The sequence below is a fragment of the Vanrija albida genome, assembly GCF_041260175.1.
Source record: "Vanrija albida strain AlHP1 chromosome Unknown contig_3, whole genome shotgun sequence".
Classification (NCBI taxonomy): Eukaryota; Fungi; Basidiomycota; class Tremellomycetes; order Trichosporonales; family Trichosporonaceae; genus Vanrija; species Vanrija albida.
The window spans coordinates 3,321,669-3,346,658 of record NW_027191422.1 but is presented as its reverse complement, the minus strand read 5'-3'; the positions used below and the strand labels follow the sequence as shown (position 1 = coordinate 3,346,658).

The 24,990-nt window shown below is 60.9% G+C and overlaps 6 protein-coding genes across 6 annotated transcripts; 3 read left to right on the top strand and 3 right to left on the bottom strand.

Annotated features, from left to right (window-relative positions):
* Positions 1-246: 246 nt before the first annotated feature.
* On the bottom strand, positions 247-1,785 carry BNA5 (Kynureninase (L-kynurenine hydrolase); the record flags this gene model as incomplete). The annotated part of the gene is made up of 5 exons (XM_069353138.1): positions 247-1,032; positions 1,073-1,222; positions 1,257-1,470; positions 1,515-1,611; positions 1,671-1,785. The coding sequence occupies 5 exons, from the start codon at positions 1,783-1,785 to the stop codon at positions 247-249; spliced, it is 1,362 nt and encodes a 453-aa protein (XP_069210556.1).
* Positions 1,786-2,153: 368 nt separating this feature from the next.
* On the top strand, positions 2,154-3,402 carry HEM3 (porphobilinogen deaminase; the record flags this gene model as incomplete). Its single annotated transcript, XM_069353137.1, has 2 exons — positions 2,154-2,648; positions 2,686-3,402. 2 exons carry the CDS (start codon positions 2,154-2,156, stop codon positions 3,400-3,402), a joined length of 1,212 nt encoding a protein of 403 aa, XP_069210555.1.
* A 310-nt stretch (positions 3,403-3,712) lies between these two features.
* KEL3 (Kelch repeat-containing protein 3) lies at positions 3,713-6,125 on the bottom strand (the record flags this gene model as incomplete). Its single annotated transcript, XM_069353136.1, has 11 exons — positions 3,713-3,864; positions 3,899-4,094; positions 4,129-4,423; positions 4,461-4,606; positions 4,643-4,805; positions 4,846-5,028; positions 5,066-5,191; positions 5,230-5,317; positions 5,359-5,550; positions 5,589-5,877; positions 5,928-6,125. 11 exons carry the CDS (start codon positions 6,123-6,125, stop codon positions 3,713-3,715), a joined length of 2,028 nt encoding a protein of 675 aa, XP_069210554.1.
* Positions 6,126-6,525: 400 nt separating this feature from the next.
* Positions 6,526-10,067, top strand: SPT16 (FACT complex subunit spt16; the record flags this gene model as incomplete). The annotated part of the gene is made up of 9 exons (XM_069353135.1): positions 6,526-6,594; positions 6,707-6,814; positions 6,877-6,967; positions 7,009-7,092; positions 7,135-7,234; positions 7,274-7,361; positions 7,400-9,588; positions 9,628-9,857; positions 9,895-10,067. The coding sequence occupies 9 exons, from the start codon at positions 6,526-6,528 to the stop codon at positions 10,065-10,067; spliced, it is 3,132 nt and encodes a 1,043-aa protein (XP_069210553.1).
* Positions 10,068-10,248: 181 nt separating this feature from the next.
* Positions 10,249-20,307, bottom strand: VPS13 (Vacuolar protein sorting-associated protein 13; the record flags this gene model as incomplete). Its single annotated transcript, XM_069353134.1, has 13 exons — positions 10,249-11,380; positions 11,418-11,564; positions 11,598-11,733; positions 11,772-12,267; positions 12,307-12,498; positions 12,550-12,954; positions 12,991-15,484; positions 15,521-18,948; positions 18,984-19,508; positions 19,547-19,758; positions 19,800-20,027; positions 20,069-20,146; positions 20,205-20,307. The coding sequence occupies 13 exons, from the start codon at positions 20,305-20,307 to the stop codon at positions 10,249-10,251; spliced, it is 9,576 nt and encodes a 3,191-aa protein (XP_069210552.1).
* Positions 20,308-20,834: 527 nt separating this feature from the next.
* ECM16 (putative ATP-dependent RNA helicase DHR1) lies at positions 20,835-24,910 on the top strand (the record flags this gene model as incomplete). The annotated part of the gene is made up of 5 exons (XM_069353133.1): positions 20,835-21,023; positions 21,061-21,438; positions 21,473-22,490; positions 22,526-24,192; positions 24,248-24,910. The coding sequence occupies 5 exons, from the start codon at positions 20,835-20,837 to the stop codon at positions 24,908-24,910; spliced, it is 3,915 nt and encodes a 1,304-aa protein (XP_069210551.1).
* Between the last annotated feature and the right edge of the window lie 80 nt (positions 24,911-24,990).

The following is a 24,990-nucleotide window of genomic DNA, read 5'->3' as shown; positions in this document are numbered from 1 at the left end:
GTCCCAGGTTAGGAGACACGAGCGCATACCGATCACCGCGCGGTACCCCACTGCAACGCGGTACTTCAGCTTACCCGCACGAGTCGAGCATGCCGAGCATCGAGTAGGACATGCAAGCTTGCAAGCATGCTTACTCTGCACAGATGCGCGTCCCCGCCGATCTCTCATGGTTGCATTTAACTGGCAACACGTCTTGCAGGGAAGAGCCCATTAGACACGCAATGCATACCTCAACCGCCTCAGCACTTAGTTGCCCTTTGCCAGCTCCTCGTCCTCGGCCGCCAGCGCGTCGTTAAGAATCTCCACGGCCCTGCCGACCTCGGTAAACGTGTTGTACAGGACGACAGGCGATAGGCGGATGACGTGGGGCTGCCTCTCGTCGCCGACGAGACCAGCCTCGAGCATGCGGTCAAACACGCGGGGCATGACGCCGGCGCGGGCGGGGTGGATCTCGAGGGAGAGCTGGGTGCCGCGCCACGGCTCGTCGGGCGTGAGGATGCGGAACGCAGCCTTGGTGTCGTTGGGGCCGGGCGCCTTGTCGGTGTAGTACTTGGACGCGCGGAGGAGGGTCTCTAGCGTGCCCGTCAGGCAGATGGCCTTGGCGCGCAGGTTGTCCCACCCGGCCTTGTCGATAATCTCGAGGGTTGCGAGCAGCGGGATAGAGCCGAGGACGTTGGTGTTGGAGTGCTGGTAGCCCTTTGCGCCTGGTGTGGGCTGGAACTCGGGCGACATCTGGAAGCGTGTCTTCTCGTCGTTGCCCCACCATCCTGCGAGGCGGCGGTTGTTGTCTTCCAGGCCGTCGCGGATAAAGTAGCCGCCGACGGCGCCGGGCCCAGAGTTGAGGTACTTGTACGTGCACCAGACTGCAAAGTCGACGTTCCAGGCGTCGAGCTTGACGTCGACGTTGCCGACGCCGTGGGCCATGTCGAGGCCGAACAGCGCGCCGATGTCGTGGGACTTCTTGGACAGGGCGGCGGCGTCGAACAGCTGGCCAGTGTAGTACTGCACGAGGGGGAGCCAGACGATGGCGATCTGGGGTGTGAGTGGCTGCAACCGCGGAGTATCAGCCCACCTCGTCGCCATTCTTTTCGAGCACTTCGACAATGTCCTCGGTGCGGAGCGTCTCCTCGCCGTCGCGTGGTGCGAGGGCAATGACCGAGTCCTTGATCTGCTCGGGCGACAGCACGTCGCTGTGGAGGTTGGGGTGGGAGTAGATGGCGTACTGAGGTCAGCTGGTATACTCCGCTTCCACCCACCCAGTCGCTCGGGAACGCGCCCTTCTCAATCACAATCTTCCAGCGCTTGGCCGTCGGCTTGTAGAACGTCGTGAAGAGGTTGTGGATGTTGCCCGTGAGCGTGGCGGTGTGGGCCACCTCGCTCTCCTTCGCGCCGACCAGCTTGGCAAGGTGGGGCGTGAGCGGGCGGTCGACATATTTCCACGGCCGGTCGTACTTGTGGTTGAAGTGGCCGCTGACCGCGCTGGGCGTGAGCGATGGCTTGCTGGCCAGACCCACCTCGTCGACCAGGTATCCAGCTCCTCGAGGACGTGCTGGCGCGCCGCCTTGCTCAGCAGGCCGAGCGAGTTGCCGCAGAAGTAGATGGCCTTGCCGTCTGGGCCGTCAGCCTGTGCTCACCACCCTCGCCATGACGCTCGACCTCCACCGACGTACCGACTTTGGCACCGCACGCCTTTGCGTCGGGGATCTCAAACTCGCCGCGCGTCCAGTTGAGCGGGTCGTCGGCGTCGAGCTGGGCGAGCTGCTCCTTGGTCGGTGGGGGCGCCATGTTGAGCGTGAGGGGGGGTGTCGAGGCGTGAGAGGGGGTTGGACACCGGCTTACATGTTGCATCATGGGGCTCGAGTCGCCGCGGCCAACTCCGCGGCGAGACCGAAGAGTGGGGCACGGTGACTGCGGGGTAAGTCTCCCACGGTGGGGTGGAGTTTCCACGTGTTGCCACGTGACTGTGCCTGACTGATTTCGGGTCTAACCGTCCGGCGACCGGACTGTCCCATCCGACACGCAAAGTGCAATGACATGGCACATTGACGACTTTTCCACAGCGAGCGCAGGCGACAAAGCATCACACGACGGCGGCATCGCACTCTCTCTTCTAGACACCTCACTGCAACGAACGACCCACGACCCCCCGCACCATGTCCGCCGCCGCCGCTCCCGCAACCGACGGCCAGTTCGTCGTCGGCACGCGCAAGTCCAACCTCGCGCTCATCCAGACGCAGTTTGTCGCCGACGCGCTCGCGGCCGCCAACGCGCCGGCCACCTTCCCCGTCGAGCACATGACGACGCTGGGCGACAGGAACCAGACGACACCGCTGCACGAGCTGTCGCCGTTCAACTCTGCACAGCCGGCCAAGTCGCTGTGGACCGACGAGCTCGAGTCGGCGCTCCTCGACGGCCGGTTCGACCTCCTCGTCCACTCGTGCAAGGACGTGCCGACGGCCATCCGCCCGGGGTGCGAGTTTGCTGCCCTGCTCGAGCGCCACGACCCCAGGGACGCGTTCGTCGTCAAGCAGGGGCTTCCTTACAAGTCGCTCGGCGAGCTGCCGGCCGGCAGCATCATCGGCACGGGCTCGGTGCGCCGCGTCGCGCAGCTCTCCCGCGCGTACCCCAAGCTCAAGTTTGCCGACATGGTGAGTGAAGCGTGGGGGTTGGAAGCTGACTTCCCAGCGCGGAAACCTCAACACCCGCCTCGGCAAGCTCGACGCTCCCGACTCGCCGTTCGCGGCCCTCATCCTCGCCATCAGCGGCATGGTCCGCCTCGGCGCCGGCGACCGCCTCACCGCGCCGCTCGAGTACCCCGAGCTGATGCACGCCGTCGGGCAGGGCGCGCTCGCCGTCGAGATCCGGCAGGGCGACGTCAAGACGCGCGAGGCGCTGCGCAAGGTCAGCCACTGGCAGACCGAGTGGCGCGTCGGCGCCGAGCGCGGGCTGCTGCGCGAGCTCGAGGGCGGGTGTTCGGTGCCTGTTGGCGTTGAGACGAGCCTCACCGAGCTGGGCGAGGGCGACGCCAGCCCGGCCCACTACCCCGCCGACACGTTCCCCGCCCCGACGGCCGCCTCGCCCACCCTCCACTTTAGCGGCATCCTCCCGACCACCACGCCGCTCCCTGCCGCGGGCGAGACGCCGGCGCTCACGCCCCGGCGCGTCAAGCTCAACCTCAAGGCCTGCGTCACGTCCACCGACGGATCAAGGCACGTCGTGTACGAGCCCGGACCGGCTGTCATCACATCCTGGCAGGAGGCGCAGCGCTGGGGCGAGGACTGCGCGCGCCAGCTGCGGACCCTCGGCGCGAGCGAGATCCTCGACGAGATTGAGACGGACCGCAAGGCGCGCGAGGCGGCCGCGCTGGCAAAGGCAGCCGTGCTCCAGGCGCAGTCGGCCTAGATGTAAACGACGTAGCTTGTTCATACCGGAGTAGTCTCTCATGTTGCATATGATATCCCAGCAGTGGCAAGATGATGCATGTAGTGTAAGTGACCAGAGGTGGGCGAGGCCAGACTGCTCGACTCGGACAATGACTCAGAGGCGGCCGATGGTGGTATGCAGGCGCCACAAAGAGGAGCACGGGACACATGAGAAGATCAGGCTGATGGGGCCACTCTCGATCGTACTGATGGGGCGACTCTCGTCGCCGAGTCGGTGCCGAGCAGCCACGTAATGACACAATGCCTAATGGTGCCCTGGACCGGCCCCACTACCTGCGGTTCCGCCCGCCCTCTCCAACCACGCCCATGGCCGTGCGCTTGCTCGCCGCGACGGCAGCAGCGTCGAGCTCCGCCTCGCGCTGGATACGCTCAATCTCCTCCAGGAGCGGCCTGTACTCCTCGTACCGCGCGCTGGACAGGTCTGGGGTCAGCAATGCCCCTGCATCCCCACTCACGGAAGCCCTCGCGCCGGAGCGCCTTGCCGCGGCTCCCGCTCCGCCCGTACGCCGTGCCGGCCCAGTACTCCTTCGTGCGCTCGTAGAACATGCGTAGGTTCTCCCCCGGCAGCGGGGTGGAGAGCACATCCTCGTCGGTGCGGGTTGCGTCCTTGGCCACGCCCATGAACTTGGCGGCGCGCTTGCGGAGTTCGTCCTGCGTGTCAGCGGGGTCGGTAGCCCCAGCTCACCTTCTCCGCCTGGGTCAGCGCGGCGTGCCGCGCCTCCTTTGCCGCGTCGTCGTCCTCGTCGTCGTCGAGCGCGGCAATCTCCTCTTCGTCATCGTCATCATCATCCTCATCCTCGTCGTCCTCGTCGTCCGAGTCAGAATCTCCGCCCTCATCGTCGCTGCCCTTCCACTCCAGCTCCTCGAGACCCGTGCCACGGAGGTGGTTGAACCGGTCCAGCTTCTCCAGGTTGAGCGTGATAAAGTCGTCGAGCGTGTACTCGCGCGCGGGGTTGGTCGTCTCGTAGATTCCGCCGTAGCTGGTGGGTCAGTCTTACGTCGCTTTGGACAACCCACATGAAGAGCGTGTTCTTGACAATCGCGAGCATGGCGTTGTAGCGCGTCAATGGGGTCGTCCTCATCGGGTCGTCCGCATCGTCATCTGGCTCTGGCACTGGAGCGGGTGATGGAGACGGCTCTGCAGGCTTGACATCGTCGTCACCCTGTGTGGTCAGCAGTGGTCGCTCCAACCCACCCACCTCATCATCCTCCCCCTCCTCTCCATCCACATCCATGTCGTCGTCATCCTCCCTGACCTCCACCTCGACCGCCTTCTTCGCGCGCCGCTTGCCGCCCATCTTCTTCCTCTTCTTCAAGTTGAGGCTCGTCCACCGTCCATTTCCTGCAGGGTTGTATGCAAACCTGCGCGGGTGAGCTCAAGAGGCCTCGGCTTATCACCCACAGATCGTTGTAGAATACACTCTCCATGCTCTCTTCGTCCTTCTCCTCGTCCAGCACACCGCCGAACAGTACGCCCATGCCCTTGCTCGCCCAGTGCGCCATGGTGCTTCCAGATCGCAGCGACGGGGCGTACCCCGCCTTCTTTCGGCGCTCCCACTTGAGTTTGGAGAGGTCTTCGTCCATCCTGGGGAGTTAGCTGACACCCATGGGCGGTAACTCACCTCAACAACCACCCATCGTCCAATGGCATGCCCTTTGGTCTCGTGCCCTTGACATACTCCTTGCGATAGCCGCCGTACAGGAAGGCACCTTCAGGAGTGGGGATGAATGAGAAGCCGCTGCGGGGGCTGTATTGTCAGATCACGTTCCGCACAGCCAAACTCACCCCGGCGCGCGATCCTTGTCAATGTGCTCGATCTGCGTCCACTTGTACGTCGTCGTGTCAAAGATCCACAGATCGGAGAGGTAGTTGGCTGTCGGTTAGCGGGTAAGCATGGGGAAACCCGGAACCCACTCTTCACGCCAACGTCGATGAAACCACCGAAGAGGATAACGTATTGCTTCCAGAGCGCCATGCGGTGGCCACTCCTCCCCGATGGCCCCCGCTTGAACTCGATCTTGTCCCACGAGTGCGTCTTGCAGGAGAAGAGCCACATGTCCTTGTAGTGGTGGAAGCTGGTCTGCGTGGGGCTAGCGTACTCGCCTCCTGAATGGGTCAGCAAAGGTCACACCAGTCGGACCCACCAAAGATCAAGATGCCGCCTCCTTCGGCCAGGCCGGCACCAGCGACGCCAGCAGCACTACTGCGGGGCGCAGGGGCAATGCCGCTCTTGTACTCCCTCCATTCGTCCTTTACGACGTCATACCTCAGCGTCGAGGAGTAGAAAGTCGCTCGGGACCCGTCAAAGTACTCCCCAAAGAGGAGATACAGGTGGTTGCTCTCCGACGACAGAGTTGATGGCGAGGCGAGGAACAACGCGCCCGTACGTGGAGGTGGTGGAGACTCGAGCGTGACGACCGTGTTGGCAGCTTGCTGCAAGGCCGTATTAGTACATCTCTCCACGCCGCGACGCAGCCACGTACCGCCTCCATCTCAGCCTTGTACCGTGCGAGGATGGCGTCGAGATCCTCATCGTCGTCATCGTTGACATCTTTGCCCTTGCCCTTCCCCTTTGTGGTCGCCTTGATTGCCTGGGCCTCCTTCTTTGCCGCCTTGTCTGCCTGCTTGGCCTTTTTGGCTGCCTTGGCAGCCGCCTTGCCGGCGTTCTTGTTTGGTGCCATAGGGGGATGTGGTGGTGGAGTCAAAGTCAGACTCCCTCCACTTTATGGCAGGAGGGTGGAAAGTGGAGGTCTGGGCGGGGGGTGCCACACTGGCGCTAACGCCGTGCCAGCCAGAGGGAGCAGCCCGCCTGGCTCATGTCAGGTTGACGCGTGTGGGGTGGGTGCGGTAACAACGACGCGACTTGACATTTCAACAAGGCCCCTTCTTAAGCATCCCTCTCCACACCTCCAGTGGTTGACTTTGTCCATCTCTCCTCAGACCAGCGCGTTTGCCACCCGCGACACACACTGGACGGCCCGGACGGCAGACTTATTCGACCCTACCTGACAATCTTGCATCACAGTCGAGCCAACGCTCCTTCCCTCGCCGTCCGACCTCCACCTCCATCTCCCACCCACCATGACCGACGTCAAGCTCGACAGCGACGTCTTCTTCCGGAGGGCAGAGAAGATCTTTAGTGCCTGGGAGGTGCGTGAGGTGCTGGCTGGCTTCTTGCAGCGAGATTGGTTGTGCTAACCCTGCTGCTCCTCGCCCCGCGTCACATCGCACACATCTACCTCGCACCTCTCCGACCATGTAGAAGCCCACCCAGGACACGGCCGAGCTCAAGGACGTGCAGGCGCTGCAAATCTTCCTTGGAGACGCGACAGACGACGCGCCGGCGTTCACCAAGTCGGCTGCTTTACAGGTGTGTTGAGGGCGCTTGATCGACGAGCAGCCGCGATGGGATGCGGGCCGCTGACCTGCCAGACCTACCTTCTTGCTTTCGAGTTCCCATCCACTCTGATAATCTTCTGGAAGTCGTCTCGCAAGGTCACCTTTGTGTGCAGCTCGTCGAAGGGTGTGTAGCTAGGCCTTCTCGTGCCCAGCTAACGCTCCCAGCCAAGATTCTTCGCCAGCTCCAGTCCCAGAATGGGATCGAGATTGATATCCGAGTGCGCGCGCCCAAGGACGAGTCGACTGCCAGTGAGTGTTGTGAGCGGTCTAGTTGCAGCGCCTAACCCCCAGGCGTCATCCCCGACCTCGTCCTCGAGCTTGGCGACTCCAAGGTCGGCAACCTGCCCAAGGACAAGGCGACTGGCAAGCTCGCCGACGAGTGGAACAAGGCGTGAGTGGCAAGCATACTGCCCCCCGCTAACGTCATCAGCATTGCCACCTCCAAGGCTGGAATCGAGTTTGTCGACGTCGCCGTTGCCGTCTCGGCCATCCTGGCTGACAAGGACAACGAGGAGATTGTGAGTTAAGCACATCAACCCATCGACTAACTCTACAGAAAGCCACAGTCACCGCCGCCCGCCTCACCTCCACCTGCATGCAGCACTACTTCAAGTCCAAGATGGAGGCCTTGATAGACCGCGAGACCAAGATCACGCACGAAAACTTTTCCCAGCTGGTTGAGGAGAAGATCGGCAACGACGTCAAGGGCGCAGACATGAAGCTCTGGAACAAGAACCCTCAGCTTGGAGAGGTCGACTTCACCAACACCGACTGGGTGTACTCGCCGATTATCCAGTCGGGTGGCGACTACGACCTCAAGGTCTCGGCGTACTCGAATGAGAACAACCTGAAGCCTGGTGTCATTCTCTCCAGCCTCGGTATCCGCTACAAGTCGTACTGCGCCAGCATGGCACGTACGTTCATGATCAACCCGAGCCCGAAACAGGAGCGCAACTTTGAGATCCTCATCGACGCGCGCCTGTCCATCGTCAAGCTGCTCAAGGAGGGTGCCGTGGTCAAGGACGTCTACGCCGCCGCCCAGGCCATCTTCGCTGAGCGGGGCCTTGGTGACAACTTTGTCAAGAACATTGGCTTTGCCACCGGCCTCGAGTACCGTGACAGCACATTCCTTCTGAGCCCCAAAAACGATCGCAAGCTCCAAGAGAACATGATTCTGGTCGTGTCTCTTGGCCTCCAGGGTCTCTCCGACAAGCAGGGCGCGTACGCCCTCCAGCTCTCTGACACCGTCAAGGTTGGCGTTGAAACCGGTGCCTTCCTTACCGAGGGCTGCGCCAAGCTCCGAGACGTCGTGATGGACCTCGGAGACTCGGAGCCAGAGGTCGAGGAGCCCAAGCCCTCCAAGGCCTCCAAGCCCATCAAGAAGACCAACGGTGCTTCCAACGGAAAGGCACCCAGGTCGCCTGTCAAGGCCAGGTCATCTGCTGCCGGGGGCACCAAGCAAACGCGTGGTGCTCAGCGCGAGCAGATCGAGTCGACAACAGCGCAGCGTATCAAGGCCCACCAGGCCGAGCTGCATGCTCAGCGTCAGGCCGAGGGACTGAAGAAGTGGGCAAACGGCAGCGGAGCAAACGACGGAAGCCGCGACAAGGTCGTCAAGCGCTACGAGTCGTACAGGCGAGAGGAGCAGCTTCCGAGCATTGTGCAGGAGCGCCGCATCTACGTCGACGAGCAGCGTCAGTCAATCATCCTGCCAATCAACGGCTTTGCCACTCCGTTCCACATCTCGACCGTGAAGAACGCCACCAAGGTCGAGGAGAACGCCCACATCGTCCTCCGCATCAACTTCCAGTCGCCTGGACAGATTGCAGGCAAGAAGGAGGACATGCCGTTCGAGGACCCCGACGCGACCTTTATCCGATCGCTCACTTTCCGATCCAAGGACCAGCGCCACTTGATCAAGGTCTTTGAGCAGATTTCCGGCTTGAAGAAGGCGGCCACCAAGCGCGAGGCTGAGCGCAAGGAGATGGCCGATGTTATTGAGCAGGAGAAGCTCGTTGAGATTAAGGGTCGCCACCCTTACGTGCTCAAGAACGTGTTCCCCCGTCCCGCCACCGAGGGCAAGAAGTCGGACGGCAACCTCGAGATCCACCAGAACGGTCTCCGTTTCCGCCCTGATGGCCCTGGCCAGAGGATCGACCTCTTGTTCAGCAACATGAAGCACCTGTTCTTCCAGCCCAGCGAGAAGGAGTTGGTCGTCCTGCTCCACGTCCACCTCAAGGCGCCCATCATGATTGGCAAGAAGAAGACATGGGACGTCCAGTTCTTCCGCGAGGTCTCGGACATGAACTTTGACGAGACGACTGGAAAGCGCCGCAAGGCCCGCTACGGTGACGAGGACGAGATTGAGCAGGAGCAGGAGGACCGCAGACGTCGCCAGGAGCTCGACAAGATGTTCCACTCGTTCGCTAAGCGTGTCTCGGACGCTGCCCAGGCCCAGCAGTACGAGCTCGAGGTTGACGTTCCGTACCGCGAGCTTGGCTTCTTCGGTGTGCCTCACCGCACCAACGTCATGCTCCAGCCAACGACCGACTGCCTGGTTCACCTCAGCGAGATGCCCTTCACCGTCATCACTCTGTCCGAGGTCCAGATCGTCCACTTTGAGCGTGTCCAGTTCGGCCTCAAGGCGTTCGACATGGTCTTTGTGTTCAATGACTTCAAGAAGTCGCCCGTTGCCATCAACTCGATTCCAGTCATCCACCTGGACAATGTCAAGGAGTGGCTTGAGTAGGTTCGGACGCCAGGGGCGCAAACTGACCATCACAGCTCGGTCGACATCCCAATCTCGGAGGGTCCCGTCAACCTGACGTGGCCGGCCATCATGAAGACCATCAACGACGACCCCTACGAGTTCTACAAGGAGGGCGGTTGGGCGTTCCTCACTGGTGGCGGCGACTCGGACGACGAGGACGAGAGCTCGGAGGGCTCGGTCTTCGAGGAGTCGGGCGACGGCTTCGACGGCTCGAGCGATGACGACGACAGCGAGTCGGATGACTGTGAGTGACTGCAAGTAAACCCCACTGACATGCCCAGACTCGGACGATGACAGCGCGTCGGATGACTCGGGCAGCGGTGCCGACTCTGATGAGAGTGGCGAGTCTTGGGATGAGCTGGAGAGAAAGGCCAAGAAGGCCGACGACAAGCGCCGCCAGGAAGGCGGTGACCTGTCCGACTCTGAGAAGAAGAAGAAGGGCGGGCGCCGGTGAGATGGGTCCGGGCCTTGTAGCATTAGTGTAACCATGCCGTTTGTCGCGGCGCCCGTAGCATCCTGTGACATGCGATGAGATAGAGCTTCAAATAAAATACATTCAGCGAGCAATGGTGGTATTATGCTGTAGGATTGATGATTCCGATTCCGTACTGAACATTGGCCCGAGCCAGGATGCACTACTCGTCCTTCTGCGTGTTCTTCTTGTTGTAGTTCTCGACCACCCGGGCAATCCGCTTGAACAGCCACTCGCGGCCCGACTGGTCGGCGATGGGGAGGAAGGGGCCGGGCGTGCCGCCCCTCAGCGTGAGCGCAATGCCCGACGACTCGAGCGACAGCGACTGGAGCTCGTCGAACGGCACCTGCCAGATCGTGCGCATCTTTCTCTGTTGGACGTAGAGGAGGCGCGAGCTGGACAGCAGCGCGACGGCGTCGTCGCTGGGGAGGTCGAGGTGCGCGACGTACGACTCGCCAAAGTACTGGCCTGCGTCGAGGTCCTTGAGCCACGACTGGCCCAGGGCCTCTCGACCAGAGAACGGACGGAGGACGCCGTCCGCCGCGATGAAGCGCGGGAGACGGACACGCTCAATCTCGTTCTGGTCAAAGACCGTCGTCGTGTTCCTGATACCTTCGGTCGACGCTGCGATGAAGTCGAACAGGCCAACGGCAGGCTTGGTGAACAGGCCAACGAAGCCTTTGCCGACGCCCTTGGCAAAGCCTGCTGCGCCGCCTTGCTCGGCGCCCTCCATCGGCATCGACGCCACACCCTCGAACGCGCTCGTCACCGAGTCGGCAAACGCGGTCGCGCCGGCCGCAACACCGTACAGCGCGTGCTTGGGCTTGTTCCTCTTCTGGTTCATGCGGCGCTTGTTCTGGTAGTCTTGGTCGAGAGTTGCGGCCGAGAGGCCCTTGCCGATACTGCTGGACACCTTGGTCACACTGTCGCTGAGGCCGAACACTGTCTTCTTGGCAAAGCTGGTTGCTCCTCTGGCGATTCCTAAGCCAATATCCCTGTTGCCGTGCATCACAAACCCTTGCCATGGTTCGTAGAAGAAGTCTGAGAAGCCAGAGCTGATGTTGTTGAACAGGCCGACGGGGTTGCCGAGGAAGTCTGCCGAGCCGAGCACTCTGTAGATTTGCTGGACAGCCTGCTCTTGGTAGTGTAGGACGATCCGCTCCTGCAAGTCGTGGCTGCTGAGGCGGACGTTCTCGAGGAAGAGGGCTCGGAAGTTGATGGGGGCGGCGTTGACATTGCCAAGCGTCATTGTGAGCGCGTTGAGGAGGTAGTAGAGGGGGTTGCGCGTGGACACCCTTGGCGGTCAGCGATCACTCCAGCTTTGCGACTCACTTGTCGTCGACATTGACACGATCCGTGCGCATGAAGGAGAGCTCCAACGACACCGGCTGCAGCTGCAGCGATTCGAAGAAGAAGTTGTCCTGCTTGTTGCGGACAATGTCTGGTCCAGGGATGCCCTTGGGTTGCTCGATGAGAACGCTATCGGTTAGCCATGTCCCAGTCAGCACTCACTCCTTGATGTCCTCCCTCCACGTCGCCTCCTTGAACTTCAGGAAGTCGATCAGAGCCATGATAAAGTCCTCGTCGAGCTCGACCGTCATGGCCTGCAGCAAGACGCTGGCATACTTGACAAAGATGACACCGTGGGCTGCACAAGTTAGCGTGTGACCCACCGCCGCCACTCACATTGATCCTTGAGCAAGGCCACGGCTAGCTGAACGGTAGGGTGCGAGTCGAGCTCCTTGCCGTCCTTGGGCACGACGGTCGGGTAGAAGACGATCGGGAACAGGCCTCCGAACAGCTGGTTGTCGATCTGGATCCACTTGCAGTCCAAGAGCACATCGTGGTACGTCGGGAAGTCATTGTAGACCACCTTCAGGCCTCGAGCAGTGAAGTACAACAGCTCGTCGGGGCGCTTGGTGACAAGAGAGATGCCGACACCCTCGAGCTCGACCGTAATCGACATTGTCGCCTTGTCCAGCGTAGCCTCGGTTTCAAAGCCAGTAGTCGACAGACTCTCGGAGCTCTCCGAGCGCCCCAGAGGGTTGGGCGTGCCGGACCTGCGAGTTGGCTTGAAGATACTTCTCTCTGCGCTGTAGTTGGAGATGACTATCAGCTGCGAGTTTCCGTCGGCGCGGATGTCGATCGAGATGGTGACAGGCCGTTCGCCCGCCTGCTGAGGCTATCCCAGTCAGCGTTTCATCCACACAATGGCACATACGGGGATCTTCAATGGCGTCTGCACGCCGATTGCCATGACGTCAATAGGTCGAGGTATAAGCGTCTGGCCTCTATACAGCTGCAGTCGCTTGTTTCGCGACACTGGCCAGTCCCAGGTGTAGTCAACTTCAGAGTCCGGCTTGAGATCACGCAGCACGTAGGTCTGCGAATCGCCTCCATCTTCAGGTGATTGCTGGTATGTGTCAGACCAGTAGGGATCTTGAAGCATGCCCGTATTACTTGCCATTTGTTTGAACTTGAACGGGATGTTCGTCTCGTTACGCAGCTTGATGGGCCAGGGTTCCGTCTCTCTCGAGATGAAGATGAACACGGACGAGCCGTCAAGATGCGTCTCCACGCGCATGAGGTACGTCCTCGGTCCTCTGCTCGTCTGTCTTTCCATGGTGACATGGATGGTGCCAATGTCCGCAATGTTGAAAGGAGCCGACCAGGTCGAGTTAGGTCCATCGAAAGCCAAGCGCAGCTGCAGAGCCTCTCGGTGGCTGAGCGACCGAATGGGCTTGCGCTGATCCGGGCTGATGATGGCGAGAGGGTGGGGATCAGACGACTGTCGAACCTGGATCGGATACGCCGACATGTTCTTGACCAGGAAGCGTGGCGCGATGGTAATGACCTTGGAGAGTTTGTACTGATCTGTCAGCCGTGGTTCTTGCACATGCCTTACCTTGCCAAGACCCTCGTGATAGGACAAACCGACATAGTACTCCTTGTCACCTCTGTCAGAAGGCAGGACAATCTGCATGTCCGCAGCCACGGGCTCGAAAGACAAGGGCTGCGACAGCTTCGAGTCTGCCACTCTCAGGAGCAGTCTATTTCTTCTGTCGTCGCTGGGGAAGCTAAGCATGAATGGCGTCGGCGCCTCGCGCTGGAAGTCGGTAGCAAACAGGTCTCTGCCAGCCACGGGCTTGGCTCCTCCTAATGTGCTCTTGACCATGACGTCGAACGGCAGCCCAGTCTTGTTCAAAATGATGAAGGGGCTGTACACCTGGACCTTGAACGCTCCGCCAGAGTTGGGATACGTGTGGTAGTGGAGCTTGAGCAGTAGCTTATTACCCTTGGGGTCAGACAAGTTGAACCCGTTCTCCATCGGCAACTCTGGGTCGTCCGTGTTGATGATGGCGTAGTCACTCTGCTTGAAGATGGTGTCTTCCGGCGCGACGCTCAGGAGTAAGAGGTGGGAGAGCTCGACCGTATGGATCGGGCTCGTACCGCCCTTCACAAGGAAGTTGCTCGAGCTCAGGCTCGTCGCCTTGTCATGGATTCTGAACTTGAGGTCGTAGGGCAGCAGGTTCTCCAGCTCGACGGGCGCGCGAAGGGTGAGCGTCATGCGGGGATAAACCCTGGCGGAGGGCTCCTTGGTGTTGAAGTTTGCCTGCGCCTGGAAGTAGAATGCCGGCTCTTTGGGCGTCATGTGCTTGCAGCTGATCGGGCGGATCGGTCGGTTGATCAGCTGGCGCCAGTGCAGGGGCGTTGACCAGCCATAGTCGAAACCAAAGCCGCGGAGTGGGCGCAGGCGGAACCGCTTGTCGAACACGGCCTCGAACGGCACAGGCATCGGCTCGCCAGGGTCAATCCTCATAACATTGCCCGAAGCCTTGCCATGCGCATCGACAACGATCATCTCCACGGGTAAGCTCGTCTGGTTCTCGACGTTCAGCGTCGACCGAATCGTGATGATCTTGATGTTGTTCTCAAGCTTGATCTCGCACATGAGCTGGTGCGTGACCTTGTCGATCTTGGGACGGAGGTTGAGGACGTGCTCGCCAGCTCTGTCGACGGAGATGCCGCGGACCGGCTCCCACTTGACTGTAGAGTCTGGAAGTTCCAGGCCAAAGGCATTGTGGCGGAACGCCGAGACGTTGTCACGCAGGGTCTGACGGTCCTCAAAGTACCAGGGCACGTCGGCACCATCCTCCAATACCTTGCGCTTGTGCCAGGGAATAGTCGCCAGGTCGTCGGTCTCGGGCCAGATGGTAATCGGCAGACCGGTGCGGTTCCTCATCCTGAACGGCGCCGCAGGCCCCTTGTCCTTGATGGCCTGGCTCGACGCCTTGTCCAGGATTGTCATGGTCGTGATACCCAGCTCGATAAAGGCCGACGTGATGCTGAGTTCCACACGCTGGTCGGCAGTCAAGCGGACTGACAGGGGGTTGCCCACGCCAGATCCCGACGTTCTGGCAACCTGAAGGTCAAACTTCCATGGGTCCATGAGCGGCTCAAAGTAAGAGTTGTTGAGGTTGTAGTACCTGATGGCCGTAGTGACAGAGGTGGCGGCCTTCAAGTCGCTCGACCAGTCGGAAACAGTGCAGATGAAATCCGTGGTGGACAAGTGAACAACCGGCATCTCCTGGACGTCGCTGACAAGGACGAACTGGAAGCCGTTGACCCTCAATGACAGCTGCTCATGGGACACCAGGATTCGGGTCTTGGCCGACGATGCTGTCCGCGGGCGAGTAAGGGAGGAACGACGTCTCTGACTCTGTGGTGGCCGGAGGTTTGCGACAGTTCCGACAGTCTCATCAATTGTCGTAGCGGCAATTGGCTTCGGTGGAACTGCAGGCTTCACGGCCGCCTGTTGAGCCGCCTCCGTCGCAAAGACGTTGGACGCAGCCGTTGTCGCCTTGTTGACAATATCGAGGATGAGGAGGATGTCGCTGACGGACGCGCGGAAGATGATAGCAGAGGGGACATCGATGTCGAAGACCGTCATGATGTGGGCTCCCTTCTGTCTCCGGTCGAGCGACAGGGTAATGCCGACATCGTCGAGGAAGCTGACTCGGTCATTGGGGTCGTCCATACGGCCAAACGACATGCCGAGGTCGTCAACCCTGAGCGCGAGGACATTGTTCTGCGACACGAGAATCTCCTTGATTGACAAGTGGATGGCTTGCGATCGCGAATCCGAGTCGTCGGCCAGAACGATGACGGTCGAGTTGACAATGTCGATACGGAATGACAGGGCATCAGAGGGAGCAGGAGCTTCCGCCTCTAGCTCGTCCTCGCCGACTGGCGGCTGAGCTTCCGCCCTGCTCTTGAAGGGAGCGACGGCAAACTCGGCCAGTGCGGCAAGAGGCTCCACCGCAAGGATGAATCGTGGGCTGTCGATGGATACAATCGCCATGGCTTGCTGGTCGGCCGTCTTTGTGTACTGTACCATGCTGCTGGGTTAGCCGTCGTCAACAGGGACAACTTACATCTGGTTGCCGTCGTTCGTGGATGCCGGGACAATGTCTCTGAACACACTCTCGCTATTGTGTGTGCTCCAGAAGGCCAGTGTCTTGAGCGAGAACTCGAGCTCCATGGCGCTGTTGGAAAGCGTCTTGAAGGCCAGATGACTGCCAGTGAGACCGAACCGGGCAATGCTGTGGTTCTTGAGATCCTCTTCAGTATGCACACCGGGGCCGTACACCTCCATGCCAATCGACTTGACATTGAAGACGAAGTCGAGCGATGTCCAGACGTTGTCATTGTTCGCAATGATGAGTTCTGGAGCCAGCGCCGTGTCGCCGCCCGCCTCAGAAGGCGTTGCGATGCTGGGGGCAACAGTCGAAGCACCGTCGGTCTCCGTAGGGGGAGCGGACGGCGTGGGGGCAACAGAAGGCGTGGGCGGCGTGGAGTCGCTGGAGTCCTCCTCCTCATCGTCGTCGTTGAGGTTGCTCAAGGCCCGAGGCAGCGACTCGAGCAGGCCCATGACCAGCACGTACTGGTTCTGGGTAAGCGACAGCTTGACGTCCGACATCTCCGTGGTGATCTCGCTGTCGGCCTTGTGGGGGTCTGTTCGGTGCTCTGGATTGCCATACTGCTTGATGGCTGCGGTGATCGTGACGTCGTCGATGAGCTGGAGGTTGGCCTTCTTGTCATCCACGTAGAGTTCGGACGACACATTGATGCCGGACAAGGACGCATCGATGGTACTGGTGTCGTTCGGGTCGCTCAGGTACTGGTTTCGTGCCACAATTTCACCAAGCTTCATGACCAGAACGTCTGGCGAGGTCAAACCATCGCGAGGCAAGATAATGATAGGTGTCTTGACGGCAATGTCGTAGCGCATGCGAGTGACCTCGGAAGCGCGCTGAACAGCAGCCTGCTGCGCAGCGTCGTAGACTGCCTTCATCCGTGCGAACTTGAGGGCGAATGTGTACAGGTTGTGAAGACCCTGCTCCATGAAAGTAAACTTGAGTGAACCGGCACGAAGGAGGATAGACGAGTTGTAGCCCGGGAACGTGGGGTCGTCCGGATTGAATGTCTCGTAGCTGAAATCGGCCAGTTCCTCGCCTTCGATCGTGAGCATCTTCTTGAACTCGGGCGAAGCGACCTGGTCACTGGAGGTATCTTCGAGAGAGATGTTACCCAGCCTCGCGCTGACCCTCATGGTGCCAGCCCGAAGCAACAGGGCCACGTCCGCGGAAGGAAGACTCAACAGGGCGAAGCGGACATCGTTGTTCTCCAGCGATACTTGCGCGCTGGTGAGCTTGACACGGATTCGAAGCTTGTCCTGTGATTCGGCAACAGGCTGGGTGGCTGCCGGCACCTTGGCACCCTCCGAATCCAACTCTTCGATCGTCGCCCCCTCTTCCGGTGCCTTTGGCACGAAGGTCGTCATGATGAAGTCGTACAGCGAGAGGATGGGCTCGGCAGCCAACGTAATGTTGAACGTCGACAGCTCGGTGTCAATGCTCTGGTCGACACCTTCATGGACGGTCATAAAGTCCGGCGACTCCTTCTGCACCCGATGGTACTTGACCTTGATGAGCTTCTGGTCGCTGGTGTTGTCCACCTCTGCCGAAGACAGCAATGGCCGCTGAGCCTTGCCCTGCTCTACCATCGCCAGTGTGATGTTGTGGAGGAAGAGGTCGACAGACATCTCGTACTTTCGCTGCACGAATGTCAGGCCGAAGCCGTCCAACGAGGCGTTCGCCAGGGCCTTCTCAGTCGTCGGCGATGTCGAACGGAACAGCGAAGCTTGCAACTTGCCGACTGTGAACGAGAAATCAAAATTGACCTGCTGCAGTTCGCGCCGCTGGTTTTCGGTCTGATCATCCTTGGCTTCGAAGAACTGGTCATGACCCTTGTCGCTCTCGGCATCCTTGTGAGAGCTAACGGAACGGGTCTCATGATGGTCATCGAGCGTGTACTCTTCCAGCTTTGCGGGGCGAACAAAGGGCGTGTTGTGGAGCACTGGGATGTTGGCTGGGTGCTCGGCCACTTCCTCCGGTTCGTTGTCGCCAAATCGAGGAATACACTCGTCGATGAACTTCATCAACGTCTGGTACTTGCGGTCCGAGAAGTTGACCTGCAGCTCGGGTAGCTCTCCCTGGATCTTGAACTTGGTCAAGTTTGGCGCGTTGACGATGGCGTTCTGTATCCTAAACGACATGTTGATCCGCTCAACGATGTGCAGCTCGTTGGCGCCATGCCCGTGCGAGTTGAGTGCCTCCATACAGGCGTCGAAGTCATCTCCCATGAGGAGCTGGGTCGAGTCGAGACTCAACAGCATGCGGTCGTACATGAGGTCCTCAAGTTGCTTGTAGTCGTCGTCACTGTACTGGCGACCACGCTTGGCCTGGACATCCTTGAGCTTCTCCTTGTCGGCAAGTTTGCTGTCGACAGCAATATGACCAGCATCGATAACCACCAGCTGTGATGTCGCAACCGTGACGTCCATGGGGATGATGATGATGGGTGCGTTCATGTCCACGTGGAGGTCGAGCGTCTTGTGCTGTTCAAGGGCATATTCGAGACCTGCGCGCGTCTCCTTGCGGATACCATCAAGAGTCTCTCCAGCAGCATCCAGGAGCGCGTTGATCGACTCGAGTTGACTTGCTGGCGGCTTGAAGAACGCGACTACCTCCTCGACATAGTTGCGATGGTAGATGATCTCGAGATGGCGCATCTTGACTGTAACCGCATTGTCTGCTCGGCCATCCAAGGGATTATGCTCGTACTCAAGCGAGAAGAACGGGTCGGCCGCAGGAGCTGTCGCAGGCGCCTTTGGAGTGATGCCGTACTTGGTGCTGAGCTCGGCAAGCGCCTCACTGGCACCGCCGACTGGGAGGCTCTGTTGTCTCCCTCCGGAGCGAGATTCGCCCTTGGCACCATCAATATCCTTAACACGCACGATCTGGGGGTAGAGTGACTTGGGTGTCGTGCCATCGTACACCCGGAAGCCTCCCAGCGCCATCTTGAGCTTCATAGAGTCGACAAGTTGATCGACATCGGCGGAGAAGGAATCGAACACGAGGGCAATAACGTCCTGGGCGCCCTCTCGGGGGCTCGCTCTCAAAGAGAAGGATCCCTTGTTGAGTGAGGTAGATATCCTCATCTTGATGAGATCTCGCGCCGTGCCCACACTCGTCTCGGCCGCCGACCACGCGTCGTAGTCGATGAGGTCGTCAATCTCTTTCTGCTCGTCCTCGGTGATCTGGTTTGGGTCTTGGGAATCTTCAACACGCGATCCCCACAACCATTGACCCCAGGTCTGCGGTTGCGTCTTTGCCTGTTCCGCCTCGAGCTTTTTGCGGGTGGCAGCGTCGCGACGGGCCTGTACTCGGGCAACTGAGCGGAAGAAACGAATGTCTTCGAACGACAACTCGCGCTCGAGCTGATCCAACTCCTCCTGTTCCTGTGTGCGTTAGCTCCGCAACGTGTCCCACTTACGTCTGGTGGCAGCGGCGTGTCCTCTGGTAGTGAGAGCTTCTGGACATAGAGATCCACGTATTTAATGCGCTGGTCTCGGCGTTCCTTGAGGTAGTCCCACGACCATTTCCTGTTTCGATCATGCACTTCGGCAGAGATGGCGTTGAGGGCATACTTCCAACGGGCTTTCGCTGGATTCTCCTTGAACTCCTCCTCTGGCGGTCGGTACTTGTAGTATTGGTGTGTGCGTCTGTAGAAGTGAAACACGTCGATCATGGACAACGCGTCTCGGTACTGGGCCCTGTCCAAGACAACGCCAATCTCGTCAAACAGAGCCTGGACATCGTACTGCGGCGTGGTGTTGGTCATGGTCCGGTGGATGACAAGTCGAGCCTCGCCAGTCACCGGCTTCAAGATATGCTGGTGCGCCGGGTTGCCGACCAGCATGGCCTTGAGAGCATCTATTGTGCCGTCGCGGTTATCAGGCTTGGCAATACTGGTGGCGTCGGTGTCAAAGTAGACGGACAAGGCACTGAGCTTGGAAAGCTGATAGGTTAGCACATCGTCCAACAGCCCAAACCCACCTTGTGCACATCCTTGACGTCGTTCTCCAGGAACGCCTCGACCCAGTTCTCGTCTGTCGAGACCATCTTGAACTCGGAGATGGTGAGACCGGCTGCAAAGGGGTGATCTGGCGTGCTGGTGCCATCCTCGTATCGCAGATGGATGTTCTTGATGTGAATCTGGACATTGTTGATGATCCGGGTAGCAATAGCACCAAAGTAGGTCTCCTTGTCTGGGAGCACGGTCAGAAGGTCGACAAACGCCTGGGCTCACTCTCAGCGCCCCCAGCTTGCTCCACCTGGTTTGCTGCGCTATCGACGGCCTCTGCACTGCGCAGCTTCTCCTGCTTTGTTGCCTGGTCTATCCGTTCGTCCTCTTCAGGATCCACTTTCCCTTGGGGTCGCGCACGGGCGAGGACAAAGATGTCGTCGATGACGATCTGTGCAGGCTGCGACTTCATCGCCTGCCATGGAATGGTGAGAGAGAGGCTGCCAATGTCGCCTGGAACGTGGGTCAGACAACGCATTCGACGAGGTACCCACCTGCGACAATCTCAACTGGCAAGCCGAATCGCTCCAGAACCGACTTCTTGAGCCGGAGGCCATGGAACTCTGCCTTGCCTGTGGTATGTTAGGACTACCGCGCGCCGCAGCATCGCTCTCCAGGCCCAACACCTACCGGCCAAGATGGACAGCTGAAGATCATCTGGGTTCAAGTTGTCGACATAGGGCGATACGTATACGTTTAGCATACGCAAAGCCATGTCCTTGATGACCTGCATGGCTGTTGGTTGCCGTGCGGCGTTGGGTATGTGCCGTCAGGCGAGCGGCTACCGCCGGTATCGAAAGTCGGGGGGACGGTGAGCAGAGTGCCGAAGTGTGTGAGATGGTGGGAATGTATGGGGTGTGTGTAGGGTGGAGCGCGTCCCGGCGTTGTCGATGCGGCCGTGACTGTCCGTCGTGCGTCTAGACAAGAAGACGAAGTGGTGTGTGAGATGCAAGAGGGAAGGGTGAGGTGGAGAGGATGATGCAAGAAGCCGAGACTGGCAGTTTGAGAATACGGGTGGGAGGGATGCGAGTGGGTGGGGGGGCACCCAAAGCCCTGGCTGGCAGGCTGGGTGGCCGGCCGGGTGCGGCTGCGGCTCCTCTCGATATGACGGCGACCACTGCGCGTCATCGACACCGAGGCCGCAGTCGACGGGCGTCGATGTAAGTCACGTGACTCGCCACAATACAATCTCTTGAATTTCGGGTCCACTACTACAAGCCATCGGCACCTGCTACAACCACAAACACACATCACACGACCATGCCGCCTGCACCTGTACACCAGAGGTACAATGCAAAGGCAAGGGGGTCGACAGTCGGCGGAAGCGCCCACAAGAAGCGCAAGCGCAAGGGCAAGGGCGACGCCGAGCCCGAGGAGGAGAAGATGACCCAGCCGCATCACGACCCGACAATGTCGGCAAAGAAGCGCAAGCGCGTCGACTCGTACATTGTGAGCACTGTACAACAGGCCTCGCTAACATTTCCAGGCCAAGAAACTCATGCTCGAGCGGAGGGACGAGACGCTCAAGACACTTGCGTCGCTGCAGCCGTCCAAGGACACATCGCGCTCGCTGCTCACGACCGCGAGTCTGGGCCAGAACCCGCTCAAGCCGACGAGCGCAAAGGAGCGGGAGGACCGCGTCGAGGACCGCGTTGTTCGGCGCGGGATCGAGCGTGTCAAGCGCCGACGGGGCGACGCGGACATGGAAGACGACGACGACAACGACTCGGACGGCGTCGAGGTCGTCAACACGGTCGCCAAGACTGAGGGAGTCGCGACCACCGTGCTTGAGACCAAGGCGGAGAAGCGCGCACGCGAGAAGGCCGAGGCGAAGGGTGTGAAGGGCAGCATCAAGGCGTCCAAGGTGGGTGAGCGCGCGGAGTGAAGCTGACCTCCAGGCCAGCTGGAACCCGAACGCGCGCAAGGCCAAGGCCGAGGCGTCGAGCTCAGACTTTGACTCGTCCGACTCGGGCAACGACAGTGCGTCGGAAGACGAGGAGCCCGAGGCCGGGCCGTCGTCGCCGAAGCCGGCGGCTGGGTCGGCGCTCAAGTCGGCCACCGGGTCTGCCCTCAAGCCAGCTGCGGGTTCCGCCCTCAAGCCAGCAACTGGGTCAGCACTCAAGACCCCTGCGGGCTCGGCACTGAAGCCTGCTACCGGCTCTGCACTCAAGTCTGCTACTGGGTCTGCCCTCAAGTCCACAGTCGGCAGCGCTCTGAAGTCTGGTGCCGGCAGCGCGCTCAAGACCGCCGATGGTGGCGTGTTTCAGCCTCGTGTGGTTGTTCGCGGGCCCAAGAAGTTCGCCCCGGCGCGTTCTCGCCCCGCGGCGGAGAGCGCCGAGGAAAGCGAGGGAGAAAGCAGCGAGCTCGAGGACGACAGTGATGAGGACGAGAGCGACAGTGACGAGGAGGACGGCAGTGACGACGGTGACGAGGAGGATGACGACGAGGACGACAGCGATGAGGGCGGAAGCGACGACGACAGCGAGGCCGAGGACGATGAACCCAAGGGTCGTTCCTCAGGGTTCAAGAACTGGGCCCTCAAGCAGATGGGAACTGAGCAGAAGGAGGAGCACCCCGATCTTCTCGCGACAGCAACATCAGATGGGCCGAAGACCTACTTCCCGGCGCCAGGCAAGACCGGCGAGTTCGTGGGCCCGATGGGAGCCACTCTCGTCGTCCCCGACAGCTCGCTCCTCACGGGCGGCGAGGCGGGCTCGAGCAAGCGCCCAGCCGTCAAGCGAAGGCCATCGGTCGCCGAGGCGCGGATGGACCTCCCCATCCTCGCGGAGGAGCAGGGCATCGTCGAAGCCGTGCTCATGTACCCCGTCGTCGTGATCTGCGGTGAGACCGGTTCCGGTAAGACGACGCAGGTGCCCCAAATGCTGTACGAGGCTGGCTTTGGCTTCCCCGGTTCCAGTGAGTCTCGCCAGGCGCACACCGCTGACAACCAGACAACCCTGGCATGATCGCCGTGACGCAGCCGCGACGTGTCGCCGCGGTGTCGCTCGCCGAGCGTGTGCGCGACGAACTCGGCCTGGACAGGAACTCGGGTGTTGTCGCCCACCAGATCCGATACTCGTCCACCACTGCCCCGGAAACAGCCATCAAGTTCATGACGGACGGTGTGCTACTGCGCGAGCTGGCGTCCGACTTCCTGCTGTCCCGATACTCTGTCGTCGTGGTCGACGAGGCACACGAGCGTGGTGTGAACACGGACGTGCTGATCGGTGTGCTCTCCCGTGTGGCGCGTCTGCGTGAGAAGCGATGGCGCGAGGCCAAGGACGCAAAGGACAAGCTCAGCCCGCTCCGCATTGTCATCATGTCGGCGACGCTCCGCGTCTCGGACTTTGCCGAGAACCCGACGCTCTTCCCCACCCCGCCGCCCGTGATCCACATCGGCGCGCGCCAGCATCCCGTCACGATGCACTTCTCGCGCCGGACCAACTCGGACTATGTCGGCGAAGCGTTCAAGAAGGTGTGCAAGATCCACGCGCGGTTGCCTGCCGGCGCCATTCTCGTCTTCCTCACGGGTCAGAGCGAGATTATGGGCCTGTGTCGCAAGCTGGAGAAGAAGTACGCCAAGGCGAATGGCAAGGCCAAGGCCAAGGCCGTGAAGCCCGCAACAGAGGAGGGGACGCTGCCCCCCGAGGTTGTTGAGCCGGAAGACGTCGAGCTTGGAGGGGACAAGGACCTTGCGGCCGATGTGGATGACGGCGCTGCCGAGTCCGACCCCGAAGGCCTCGACACGGACGAGGACGAGCCGCAGATCTTTGACGAGGAGAGCGACGCGCCCATGACAGTCTTGCCACTGTACTCGCTCCTGCCGCAGGACCAGCAGATGGCCGTGTTCAACCCGCCACCCGAGGGCCACCGCCTCGTCATCGTCTCGACCAACGTTGCCGAGACGTCGCTTACGATCCCGGGTGTGCGCTACGTCGTGGACTGCGGCCGCGCCAAGGAGCGCCAGTTTGACGCCGCGTCAGGCGTGCAGAGCTTTGCCGTGTCGTGGATCTCCAAGGCGTCGGCGGCGCAGCGTGCCGGTCGTGCCGGTCGTACTGGCCCCGGTCACTGCTACCGCCTCTACTCGTCGGCTCTCTTCGAGGATCAGTTTGCCCAGTTCTCGCAGCCCGAGATCCTGCGCATGTCCATCGAGGGCGTCGTGCTCCAGATGAAGGCGATGAACATTGACGCGGTCACCAACTTCCCGTTCCCGACTCCGCCGGACCGGCACGCGCTCGCCAAGGCCGAGAAGCTGCTGCAGCACCTCGGCGCGCTCGACAAGCCAGTCGCGACGCGCATGGTTGCGGGAGTGCAAAAGTCGGGCGTTGCCGGCGGGCAGATCACCGACCTCGGCCGCGCCATGGCCTCGTTCCCCGTCAGCCCGCGCTTCGCCAAGATGCTGGTTGTGGGAGCGCAGAACAACTGCCTCCCGTACATCATTGCCATCGTGGCTGGCCTCAGCGTCGGCGACCCCTTCATCCACGAGAACACGCTCGAGCTCGACGAGGACGGCAGCGACGGCGAGCGCGAGGCCGAGCTCGCGCACATCCGCAGCGACGACGTGCGCGACAAGGAGAGGCGCAAGGACCTGCGCGGCAAGTTCTTCAAGCGGCAGTCGGTGAGTTGGGATAGCTTTGAGGTACCTCGCTACAAGCTCGAAACTCACACCGCAGGCATTCAACGGAAAGGGCGAGAGCGACATGTTCAAGCTGCTCACCGCCATCGGCGCGTACGAGCACAACCCGACGGCGGCCTTCTGCAACGAGTACTTTTTGCGGCACAAGGCCATGCAGGAGATCCAGCAGCTGCGGTCGCAGATCTCCAACATTGCAAAGGTGGCCAAGGCGCGCCTCGAGCCGCCGTCCGACAAGGAGCGCAAGATTATCCGGCAGATTCTGACGGCCGGCTTCATCGACCAGGTGGGCGTGCTCGAGTCGATCGCGCTCAAGAAGGGCTCGTCGGCGCACGGCAGCACGCGCGGCATCCCGTACCGGGCCATTGGCGTCCCCGAGCCCGTGTACATCCACCCGTCGAGCGTGCTCTTCCACCACGCGCCGCCCGACTACATTGTCTTCACCGAGCTGGTGCGCACGTCCAAGGTGTGGGTCAAGGGGGTGACCAAGATCCAGCCTTCGTGGCTCGCCGTGCTCGGCAAGGACCTGTGCACGTTCTCGCGGCCTGTCGAGAGCGCCGGCGCAAAGGCCAAACTCAACGCGGCGGGCAACGAGCGCGAGGTGATTGTCGTGCCGCACTTTGGCGACCTGGGCGTCGACCTGCCGCCGGTCAAGCGCAAGCAGCGGCGTGATGGGACGCGGTGGATCACGCTCGACGAGTAGGAGCGGGGGGGGCTGGGCTAGAGTGCTAGAGTGTACCAACAATGTACTTTAGTAGTGAAACGGGTGTGGCAGCGGTGTGG